This window comes from Pistacia vera, unplaced genomic scaffold (assembly GCF_008641045.1).
Source record: "Pistacia vera cultivar Batoury unplaced genomic scaffold, PisVer_v2 Contig208, whole genome shotgun sequence".
NCBI classification, from domain to species: Eukaryota; Viridiplantae; Streptophyta; class Magnoliopsida; order Sapindales; family Anacardiaceae; genus Pistacia; species Pistacia vera.
Genome location: NW_022196011.1, coordinates 851,591 through 863,326, shown reverse-complemented (window position 1 = coordinate 863,326; position 11,736 = coordinate 851,591). Strand labels below are relative to the sequence as shown.

At 36.2% G+C, this 11,736-nt stretch overlaps 2 protein-coding genes across 2 annotated transcripts; one reads left to right on the top strand and one right to left on the bottom strand.

The window, feature by feature from the left end:
• Positions 1 to 846: 846 nt before the first annotated feature.
• On the top strand, positions 847 to 9,819 carry LOC116129157. Its single transcript, XM_031414910.1, has 14 exons — positions 847 to 906; positions 1,339 to 1,494; positions 4,666 to 4,681; positions 4,768 to 4,828; positions 5,548 to 5,620; positions 6,136 to 6,219; positions 6,370 to 6,486; positions 6,956 to 7,384; positions 7,704 to 8,104; positions 8,230 to 8,329; positions 8,433 to 8,492; positions 8,566 to 8,652; positions 9,011 to 9,139; positions 9,330 to 9,819. Exons 1-14 carry the CDS (start codon positions 847 to 849, stop codon positions 9,630 to 9,632), a joined length of 2,076 nt encoding a protein of 691 aa, XP_031270770.1. The 3' UTR covers positions 9,633 to 9,819.
• A 281-nt stretch (positions 9,820 to 10,100) lies between these two features.
• On the bottom strand, positions 10,101 to 10,924 carry LOC116129169 (STS14 protein). Its single transcript, XM_031414918.1, has one exon. It carries the CDS (start codon positions 10,881 to 10,883, stop codon positions 10,332 to 10,334), a length of 552 nt encoding a protein of 183 aa, XP_031270778.1. The 5' UTR covers positions 10,884 to 10,924; the 3' UTR covers positions 10,101 to 10,331.
• Between the last annotated feature and the right edge of the window lie 812 nt (positions 10,925 to 11,736).

Sequence of the window (11,736 nt, the reverse complement as noted above, 5' to 3'; positions counted from 1 at the left end):
GTAAAAGTCTTATAATATAGGATGTGCATACCCATTCATTCATTCTTTCTTACACTCTTTTATGTTACATTGTTGTGTAGATGATGTGTATAGTGCAACCCAAGAATTTATTTATTTTATTTTTTACCGGAAGTGTTCGGACTAGTTTGCGTACACTTCAACTAATCTTTCGGGACCTTAAAATTATTGACTGAGTAAGAGCTTCAGTGGCTCCCCTATTAGTAATCAAGGGGACTCGAAACCCAAGTTCTTATTCACCATAATTTCATATTTCTTATTCACCATAATTTCATTAGGTAAATTTTTCTAATAGCATCTATCATTACTTTAATCAAATCGATGCTATATTTTTTTAGTGTGGTTGAAAAGGAAAAAGGAAAAAGAAGGAGAATGTTAGAGGTGCTTTTTCCCTTGACTGATGGTTAGATTGGTGCTTTAGTTGGAGAGGTTGAAGATAAAAAGCCTGCAGGCCTCAGCCTTTGAATGGAAAACATATATAATTATAATTACCTTTACAACCCACATATATTTCTGTTTTCTGTAACAAAACTTTATTGCCTAGCAACATTACAGTGTACTTAATTTGTTTATTAGAGCAATGAAAGGACCCATGGCTTTGACATTTCAAAACAACCATTGGAGTGATTATGTTGTTGTTCAATAATGGGACTAGGGGTAGTGAATACCAGAGGACCTCATGGAGAAATTAGAAACATTAATTGTTGCTTTATAGATGAGTAATATTGGTATTGTTAACCTCAAGGATTGACCTGACGGTTAAGGAGGTTTGCTTCATTCTTTGAGTTTGAGAGTTCAAAACTTAGGACCATCTACCACTATAACATTATGACTTATCTAGTCTCTTGGGCTTGTAGGACATTCAATGGATTTCAGAGATTAGTTAAGGTACGTATAAACTGGTTCAGACATCTTGGATATCGAACAAAAAATTGGTCTTGTTAGTGACAAATAAATAATTAGTGTGGACCATTCATTCATCTGGATGAGGCATGAAGAAAGAAGAGAAATGGTTGAGTGGGGACAGACGTGGGAAAGAGTAGAGATGCCTTTTGCTGGATATGATTGGCATTGACTCACTTGTCCAAATGTCTTTGGAAAGTTGCTTTTTCTTGTTCCCAAGTGTGAGATTCTACGCCTTGTCCAAACCCAAACCCATACCCAAAACCAAAACCAAAACCAAAACTAAACTACTACTGTAACAACAACATTGTAAGTGTAACACTCCCACCCCCACTACCCCACTATTGCCCTTTCTCAATTGCTCACAACCATCACTCAATCTACAATTCTAACCCACATGTTTTCTGGATGTCGTAGTTTTTGCCAACTCTCCAGGCAAAGCTTGGTTCCTCAACTCGTGAGGGAGGCATCAGATTACGTATCACAGATGCTGTTTCACATTTTGAAAGTTTAAACAATCAAGTGATCAACTGGGCACTTACTATGATTGACCTTTTCTTCTTCTGTATCAGAGTAAAGTAGATGGTTAAGCTGCAGGCTTTTATTTGAGCGCATCAGAACACATTTGAATTGTAAAAAAAATTGTTCTTTCTTCATTTATATCCAAAGCTATAAAGACAAACAATTTGTTTTATATAGTATATTTTTCTGGAGTTAATACTGAAAGCAACAATTTTGTTCTGATAATTCACGTCTAATAAGTTCGAACCAGATTATATTTAAACCGTTGATTGTTTCCTTCCAAAAAAAAAAAAAAAAAATGTACTACATAGTAGTCAAAACAACAAAAACAAGGACAAAATTAGCAGTTTCATCCAAAACTGGTTTCAGAGTGTTGCAAGCTTCCATTACAGTTGACACACTGTATATTTTCACTTCTAATTTGTCTTCATACACAATTTTATTTTAATACTGTGCATGATTTCTTGAGAACTGCAACCACAGATATTAGGAACCTTGTTTAGCTTGGCTAGATTCTTTTAAGTGTTCCTTGAATTAGCAATGGGGAGATCAAAGTTTAAAAATTTTCATTCGAGATTATAAACTTGTCAGGGTCCCCCATGGGATCCTGCCATTGTTTAACTGTCTAAAAAGTTTTTTAAAAGTAGGCATAGCTATTTTTCCAGATTTAAAATTCATTCAAACACATGGGTATGAGGGTATCTAACCTAATCTTGTGTTTATAAAACTGACACCTTTTCGAGAAAAATCTCAGTACCATGGATCTTTGTGTATTTTAGATCATTGTAATGGGGGATGTTATTTTTTGTTATCCACAATTAAAGAATGTAATTAATACAACTCGGGTGATAATTTCATAAACCATGAAGGATGTCTGTCAGATTCATTTGAAAAAATTTGATTTCAAAAAATTGAATAAATTACTTATTTTTCTCGATATTCCTACATTTTTGGCATTGAGAAACTGACTTGTGCATAATCTTGGTAATAAGATAAAATAGAAGTTTCATTTGTTTATTTATTGGGACTAGAAATCTCACTTCTGGTGATGGAGCTTAAACTATCAGATGAGTCCAAAAAATAGAGTCTTGCTCTGTCTCCTTAAATGAATAATCTATAAACAATGCCACAAAACACCAAATGAAATGCGCTAATTATGTTAGTCACATTCATATAGGCTAAAGTCTGTGAAAGGGTATTTTACATCTTATCATATAGCAATTGTCAGGACTCAGGACTAGCAAGAGCCAGTTGTTTAACGAAATACCATTATTTCCATTTCATATAAACCATCTTCAGTACAGTACTTTTAGTCTATGCTTGATAATTTTGTATGATTAGAGTTAGCTTTTGGATTTTTCAGCATCTCGATATAAAAGGTTACCATTATAGAATTGTTAAAATAAGTTGGGAGTCAGTGATCAACTTCTCTCTCTCTTTGTTGCAGCAGTGGAAAAGGAAACGTTTTTCCTCAGTAGGTGAGAGTATGATGACAAAAGGAGAGGCCCCTTAACCAGTCGCCACACAGCTTTACCTTTTCTTTTGCATCGGTCTTGGGGAAGTGACAAGCATTGTTTATTGTGTGGATTCTGTGACAAACGTTATTGGCTTGAACGCTGAATGACAATATTGGGTATCTGCCTAAAGCCTATTTTCTAAAAAGAGATTAGACAAATAGAAACCCCACAAAAACTTCATCTCCTTTTAAGTATCCAATGTTTCTTTTACCCTTCAACTTTCATCCCTTTTTAGGTCACTTTGCTTGCTTTTGTTTTAACCTAAGAGCTTTTATCAAGTTTATATTTGTGGTAAAACATTCTTGCATATTAATTTTAGTCCGTTATATTTGTATGGACTCACCTTAAAAGACTTTTTAGTCATAAGGGAATGTAGATTTGGTGAAGTCACTCATCCAATCACCTCTTTTCTGGAGACAGAAATAACAACTCTATGGAAATTCCATTTTCATTTTTAGAGGTAATTGGTTCACAGAGTTAAAAAGTATTAATCAACTCCAACATGCTTTATATAATTTATCTGCCACAATGTTGATGTGGGTCAGTTGAAAATGCTGAAGTAGCAGCTTAAATGCTGAAATATTCTGATACAACAAATCAACCTAACCCTTACTTTAGATCAGATTAAACATTTTTTAATCATTCGAGTAAAGAAGAATCTTCTAATTGTATAACTTCTAACTTCAACTGAACCGTATTACAGCAATATTGCTTGTTAATGTAATCTCACTTGCCTGCTTTGGTTGGCAAATGGCAATGAAATATATGTTATAATAGAATTTAATATAATGTCTGAAGTGAGATCAGCTCCTACAAAGTTGACCTTCATTTTCTCCTTAAACATAATATAAATCTCAAACTACCTATACTGTCTCTTATGAAATGGAGTTGACCTGAAAAATATAACGAATCACCCCCAAACGTCACCAAGCGAATTGCCCATTAAATTAGAACTGATGTAACATTCATAGGTATAACGAAAATATAAGGTCATTTATAGGGTTTATTATGTAAAATAAAAGATAATGCAAAGGTACACTACACTAGAGACGAATTCAGGAACATAAGTAGTATACCAGTATAGGACAAAGGTGGAGAGGCGGTCACCAACTCCCACCATTTGCTTCCCAACAACAGAAGAGAATGTGGAAATTTGCCCTCTTAGTTTATATATATATATATATATATATCTTTCACTCTTAACTGTTACTGTTTATTTATCTTCCTCTTATGGTTGTGTGAAAATTGACCGCTTTTGTACATGTTGACATTAAGGGGTCGACTTTCATCAACTTGACAGTTGATTGAGGAAAACTTTCTTCTTCAATTAAAGTACTAAAGCCCACGGGCTGGAATAACTTCTTTTAATGCAAAAGCTTTCCGTTCATTACAAAAGCTATTACAGAATCATCACTTCAAAGAGAAGGCTCAATGGTCAAAAGCCAAAAGTCTAATCCTTTGTTAGCCGCATTTGGTGGGTTTATGCTAATGCAACTATAGTACTACTGCTTTGTTCAGACTCTTTATGTTCGCAGAAAATTATCTCTTTCTGGCCACTTCCTGCAAACTTCTGCTCTACTCCAAAGCAAGAAGACAAGTGAACATTAAATTAGAGCCTATAGAGTATAGAGTGATCTCTGTAAATCCCATTTGCTCGTCCGGAGTACTTCTCTCTTTCATTTTTTGAAATTCCTACCTGAGATAGTCCTGGTTTTCTTCCAGTAAGTTGTTGCTGTTATTTTTTTCTTCATTGTTTTCTGAAAATGTATTTTCTTTACTAAAAGTCCTTCGGGTTTGAATTGTGAAGGGAGTGGAGACAATAAAATGCTGGGACTGAGAGTGACTACTAGACACAAGCGTTCAAAGAGGTAGCTGTTTTATTCTTTTCTTAGTTTGCAACTATTCTTTTATACTGGTTTGAGTTATTGCATATCTTCATCTGATAGTTTCCTTTATCTGGGAAGACTTCTGGGGTGGGTTATTGGTCTAAATGGAAATTTGAGCATGTACAGCTACTGAGCCTACTGTATTGTGTGTTTTATGAGAAACAACCAGGACAACACATACCTCTCAGACTCATTAACATTATTTTGGCTTCATTTACCAAGTTTTTCTTTCGGTTATGAAGGATTTATGATCCAGATCAAATTCTGATTTGCAAGAAAGAGCAATGGTGGGGATGGCTTTTATATAATGGAAATGGTTTAATATGGGCTTTTAGGCATAACTATTCTGGGTTTTCCTCTCTTAATTTTTTATTTCTTCTAAAAATTTTCCATTTTTTTCTGATGATGCTTTTAATTAATAAAATAATAGCTGATATTGTACTGTGTAAGTAATTGAGAAGCGTTCTGGAATGGGTTTTGGGGAAAAAATGATAGCTAAGCTGACCATTGTTGGTGGTGGAAGGTAATTGTAATACCACTGGTTTTGTTCTTCTTTGGTATGAAAATAAGTGATATATTATAGTTTTGGTTTGTTAAAAAAAAAATTATGAAGTGGCCAAGAAGAGCAATGGCAGTCTTCAAATACTGTCATCTCCAAATTACATCTATTGATTTTTGTGCTTTTTCTTGTGCCATGGCAGCTTTCCTGATAAGAAAGGAGTTGAGGAAGATAGCTTAAGTAGTTCTCATGAAGCATCAAACCGAACAAAGCTGGTAAAGATTACTCCTTTTTCCCTTTTTGGCTCTAAAAACTCAGAAAGTTAATATTTTCTAAAGAACGTTAGCATACGAAATCATGAAACCTGATTATCATAATGTTTGAGTACCTGACTTTTCTTCTTTATCTTTTGTAAAGACATTGGGCACATTGCCAGCCAGATCATTGTCAAAATGATCTGATTTTGCCTCTTTTTTTCTTTGCCAGATTCTTTTCTCTTGGTTATTAATGTTTTTGATAGTTTAGAAGAGGAAACTTATGGCATGAGTTATAAATTGAATGTCTTAGACTCAAATATTTATCTTTAATATTGACATTGTTGAATATGTAAAAGGATGTGTATAATCAATCCCAGGAAACTGGGATATAAGGCCTTGAGAAGCCGACTTGAGTACTCCTTATCAGTTTAATGCTACTTTACTGACTGAACAATTATCCTAATTATCAGCCTCTAGAAATTAGTTCTGATGCAGCTTCCAAATGTCTGATTCTTGATGTATTCTGGGAGCAGGAGACAGGGCAATTGATGGACTCTTCTAAAACCAAGAAGAAACAGTTGCCCAACACAGAAGTGCAAAATTGTTTGAAGCAAGAGGTGAGGAACTAAACTTGTCATTTTGATATCTTTCAGATATATACAATGCGCAACTCCAACTTGGCTCAACTGGGTGTTGTCTTGCTAACAGGCTCCAAACCAAAACTTGTATGTTTTTATTGATTATATGTTTTTAATAACTGAATGCAGATTTTACAGCTTGAGAAAAGATTACAAGACCAATTTCAGGTCCGCCGTGCTTTGGAACAAGCATTGGGTTATAGGACTTCTTCCCAAGGTGATATAGATAAAATGTCAATGCCCAAGGTATCTTTTAGTTTTTGTAGATTCTATCTGATAATATTTTCTTGTAGAAGAACTTAGCCTTGGTGGTTTAGTCTCATTGGATTCACATGGAGTCTGGGCCAACACCTGTTTTCATATTTTAACTACTCTCATAAATCATTTCCTACCCATAAAATTAATACATTTTAGAAGACCTAGAGCTTTACTAAAGATATGGAAGACCCTTGCTTGATACATTTATACCACAACTTATGCTTTAATTGACCTATGTTTGTTTGGTACCATAAAGTATAAGAACCTTGCATCTAACTTTCATTTCTGTTGCTAAAAAACTATTAGCACTTCCATTTCATCTCTCCAGTTGTCATGGGATCATATAAGTCACTTTTATTCATCTTTAAGTCAAGTCTTTTACTTACTTCTTGCCCATCTCTGTTATTCCTGTGGCTATATTTAATTTTTCCTTTTTTTTTTTTCTTCAAAACTGTAGCCGGCCACAGAACTGATTAAGGAAATCGCTGTGTTAGAGTTGGAAGTTGTATATTTGGAGCAATACCTTCTCTCATTGTATCGAAAGGCATTTGATCAACAAATTCCATCTGTATCTCCTACTACTAAGGATGAAAGATTAAAATCACCTTTAGCTACCCTGAGACCAAGGTTTGTGGAAGATTCTGAGCCTGCTATCACATCTAAAAGAGAAACCCCTGCTATCCAATCTGGTTGTCAATTAGTTGACAATCAGTGGAAGGAATCCACTGTTATTGAAGAAGAAGATAGGCTATTAGATTCTGGTGTTCACCGATGTCACTCCTCACTGTCACAACGTTCCGCACTTCCAAGTAGATCGTCTCCTCCAGCAGAGTCTTTGGGTAGAGCTGTACGTGCTTGCCATTCACAACCATTATCCATGATGGAGGTAAATTTAGCTTGTACTCTGTAAAGTATTTTTTTTTTCTTATCCTTCAGCTTCCCCACAACTGCCAATCACATTACAAGCCGTTCAAGCTTGAAAACATATTGTCTGCTATAAGCCTGAAAGCAAAGGGAATGTTGCCTTCTTCCCTCTCATTGAACAAAATTTCTTCACACCTTGTGGAATTACTGTTCAATTTCTGTAAAATCCACTTACACTGCAAAGATACAGAACAAATGATTGTAGGGAAACTTACCAGCTTGTATTTTTATGGGAAAGTTTTGCCTTCTCTGGATTATGACTTTCAACGGCTTTTCTACAGTATGCCCAGAGTGCACCAAATATAATCAGTCTAGCTGAGCACCTTGGAACTCGCATTTCTGATCATGTGCCAGAGACGCCAAACAAGCTATCTGAGGATATGATCAAGTGCATGTCAGCTATATACAGTAAGCTTGCTGACCCACCAGTGACGCATAATGGTCTTTCATCTCCAAATTCATCCTTATCATCGATGAGTGCATTTTCCCCTCAAGATCAGTGTGATATGTGGAGTCCTGGGTTCAGAAATAATCCAACTTTTGATGCACGACTAGACAACCCTTTTCATGTAGAAGGACTTCAGGAATTTAGTGGACCGTACAGCACAATGATTGAAATCCCTTTGATCTATAGAGATAGTCAGAAGTTGGGTGATGTTGAACACTTGCTTCAAAATTTTAGGTGAGTCCTCATGACATTAAATTTTTGAGATACCACTTGTAATGTATGCCCCTTGAGCAACATATATTTACATTGTACTTCCATTCTATTCCAATCATGTTATGCTTATCTAGTTCATTTTACAGGTTGCTCATTTCTCGACTGGAAGCTGTCGATCCTAGGAAGTTGAAACATGAGGAGAAGCTGGCATTCTGGATCAATATACATAATGCATTAATGATGCATGTAATGGACCTCATCCATAAAATTATTAATTACTTGTTGACTCATTCTATGGTTGTATTTCTGACATCAGCTGGAAGATGAAACTGTTCTTTGTTTTCTGTAGGCGTATTTGGCTTATGGGATTCCACAAAATAATGTCAAGAGGCTCTTTCTCCTACTGAAGGTAAGAAGAGCTTACTAATTTCACTTGATAAAACAATCCAGTATATGTTTCCTTACATGGTTGTAGCATCCAGGCTGCCTATAACATTGGGGGGCACACGGTCAGTGCAGACACTATACAGACCTCTATTCTTGGATGCCGGATGTGTCGTCCTGGACAGGTAAATAGCAAGTCTTGGTTTCTCTTTATAAAGTTCCAGTCTTACAGTTATTTGAGAATATACAGGATTCTCTTCTTTAGCCATCCTTATTTTCTTTGTTTTACTTTTGTCTTCATTAAGAGGTCAAACATATGACTCCTTCCCCGGCCTCTCTTCAAATCACTCCAAGAAGGAAAAGAGGGAAGGAAACACATGAAAAGTGTATTTAACTCTTCTGGACAAAACAAAGCTGTTGTTATACTGGCCGTTCCAATTTGCTTAGCAAACCACATTCAACTTGATATTTGTAGTGTTACTATCAAGCTTTATCCAACATCATGTTTGTGGTGTAGCTGATAAAATTTTTTCTTGCTTGTAGTGGATTCGCTTATTACTCTTGTCAAGAGGAAAATTCAAGACAGGAGATGAACGTCAAGCATATGCAATTGAACATCCAGAACCCCTACTGCACTTCGCTCTCAGCTCAGGAAACCATTCCGATCCTGCGGTAATTGACTGTATATCCTTGGTTTATTTTTCATATCATTAATATCTAATATTTAAACTGTTCATAAATGTGCCATGGGATAGCTACATCAAATCTCAATTTGTTTATAAATCAAAATGCCTTGATATAGTTTCTCTGTGGTTTGTCTTTCCCGACATGAATTTTTATGAACCTTCTAAACTTATTTCAGGTTCGTGTGTACACACCCAAGAGAGTATATCAGGAACTGGAAGCTGCAAAAGAAGAGTTTATCCGGGCTACCTTTGGTGTACGCAAGGACCACAAAATTCTTCTACCAAAGGTTGTGGAGTCATATGCAAAGGATTCGAGTTTATGCCCTGCTGGTATCATGGAGATGGTTCAACAGTCTTTGCCTGAATCTTTAAGGAAGAGTATAAAGAAATGTCAGGCAAGTAAATCCCGCAAGAGCATTGAATGGATTCCTCACAATTTTACTTTTCGGTATCTTATATCTAAAGAGCTGCTGAGGTGATTGTGTTCTTGAGCTCACTATTCCATATTTTGATCAAGATTTCTATATAGGAAGATTTGACTCTTTTTTTTTTCCTCTGTACAAAGTAGAATATGAAGCTGGAATTGGTAGGCCGGTTAGAACATTAGGCATTTTGTATTTATGTAATGTTATCACCATTCTGGCATGTTACGAGATGAAGTATCTATGAAATCTATAGTTTTGTGAAAGAATTCCATTAATTATTTAACTTGCAAAGAAAAATTAACTTGATAATATGAAATCGAACAGGATAAATGTTCCTGTCAAGGTTGGAAACACAACTTGCAGGTCAATTATTGTTTAGGGTTTCTGATAATCTAGATTACACTACAATAATTGACCTTTGCCCTGTGAGACGGGGCATCCATCCTGCTCTGTATTCACATCCGTCATTCTGTCGGTGGAGTGAGCGTAAATATACACACTATTATTTTGTTCTAGGTAAAAATAATTGCCATCATGTTAATCTACAGAAGCCCTTCTTTTATTGATAAAACATGATAATATCCAAATTCTAATATCAAAGCAGAGCTCAGGTTTGAATGGTTGAATCAAAATTATTGAGCACTAAACTGCTATTCCTGAACCCTGATTCTCTCTTAAACAAAAGAGACAGAATTTGGACCCTAAACTTTGCATACAGAAAACGAGACCAGGCTACACTACAAGTTAATTTATCTAATACGGGCTTTCTCCCTCATAATTTCCAGGAGGATTATAAAAACATATGGTTAAAGTAACCTGCTCCTTAGCACAAGTAGCTTGAGCACACCCCAGCTCCAGAGATTTCCTCCATACCACTTGTGTGTAAACACCGCACATGTGATTTGGTGCACATGAGTTATTAGCATGATTGTAGTAGTTTTTCTCCTTGACCCAAGTGTCAACCGCCATGCGTGGCGTCGCCGTCGTGCCGCTTGCCCAGAATTGGTTTGCACCGTATTTGCCATTCGTCAGGTTAGCAAATTGGCACCCCATTTTGTTTCTTTGGTATCTAACAAGGCGGCCAGAGGCATTGGCTAGATTTTCACTCCACTTGAGAGCACCAACTCCAACTGCAGCTCTTGCTTGGTTGTGAGGTTCAAGGAACTCCTTGGCTACACTTGTTACTGCGACGTCTGGAACACCGGTGCCTGAGTTGCTGCTGGTCGGGCTTCCCACTGGGACAACGCCATAAACTGAGGGGAGGAACAGGGCTAGAACCAACAGTGCAAGCAATGGTTTCGCCATTTCTTTGTTGATCTCAATCAAATGCTTTCTTAAAGGGTCGAATTATTTGTAGAATACAATACAGACAAATCCACTTTGTTTAAATAATTGATCAAAATTTGTCTTTTTCATAAATTATTAAAGAAATGTTAAACAACTGTAAACTAAGTACGAACAAGTATATTTAATGCTAAACTACAATTGTTATTAAATATGTTAGGCTTTATTTTGACACCGATAACTCATACCTGTAAAGTGCTAAACCGATTTAGAAATTACACGTGATACCTAAACATGAAATGAGAGAATAAATGAGAAGCGGTTTTTAAAATGGTTCAAATGCTCAAAAGCGAATCCCACATCTACTGTTATTGTATTAATAGATGGATACAGTTAGATCGCATATAGCGAGCTGAGTTACAATTTAGAGATAATACACAGAGAGAGAGTGTGTATGCTATTTTAGACTAAGATAAGCCAATCCTATAAATGAGAGGGGAGTCCTCTATTTATAGTGGGAGAATTCAAGGTAATGATTACAGGTCTGCAAGTAGGTAGGTGTCGTGTAAGTCATTCCTTGCATCCCATTAGTTATCTACATGAGAAATATCCTCAAATTGCATAGGGCTTGGGCAGGTGAACGATCCCTGGCCACTCGCAAGCTTGGCGTTCACCTGCTGCACTGACAAGAACCATACCTCTTTCGTCACTACGCAACATGACAACGTCTGGACGGCACAAAACCTTCCTAAATCCTGATTGGCTCTTGCTGACGAGAGTCCACGTCAGCCTTAACTTTTTAGGCATAACAGAAGTCCCCCAGTTTTTAAGGTTTAAAGATTGAACCTTAAGAACTTCATGATTATGCCGTGAC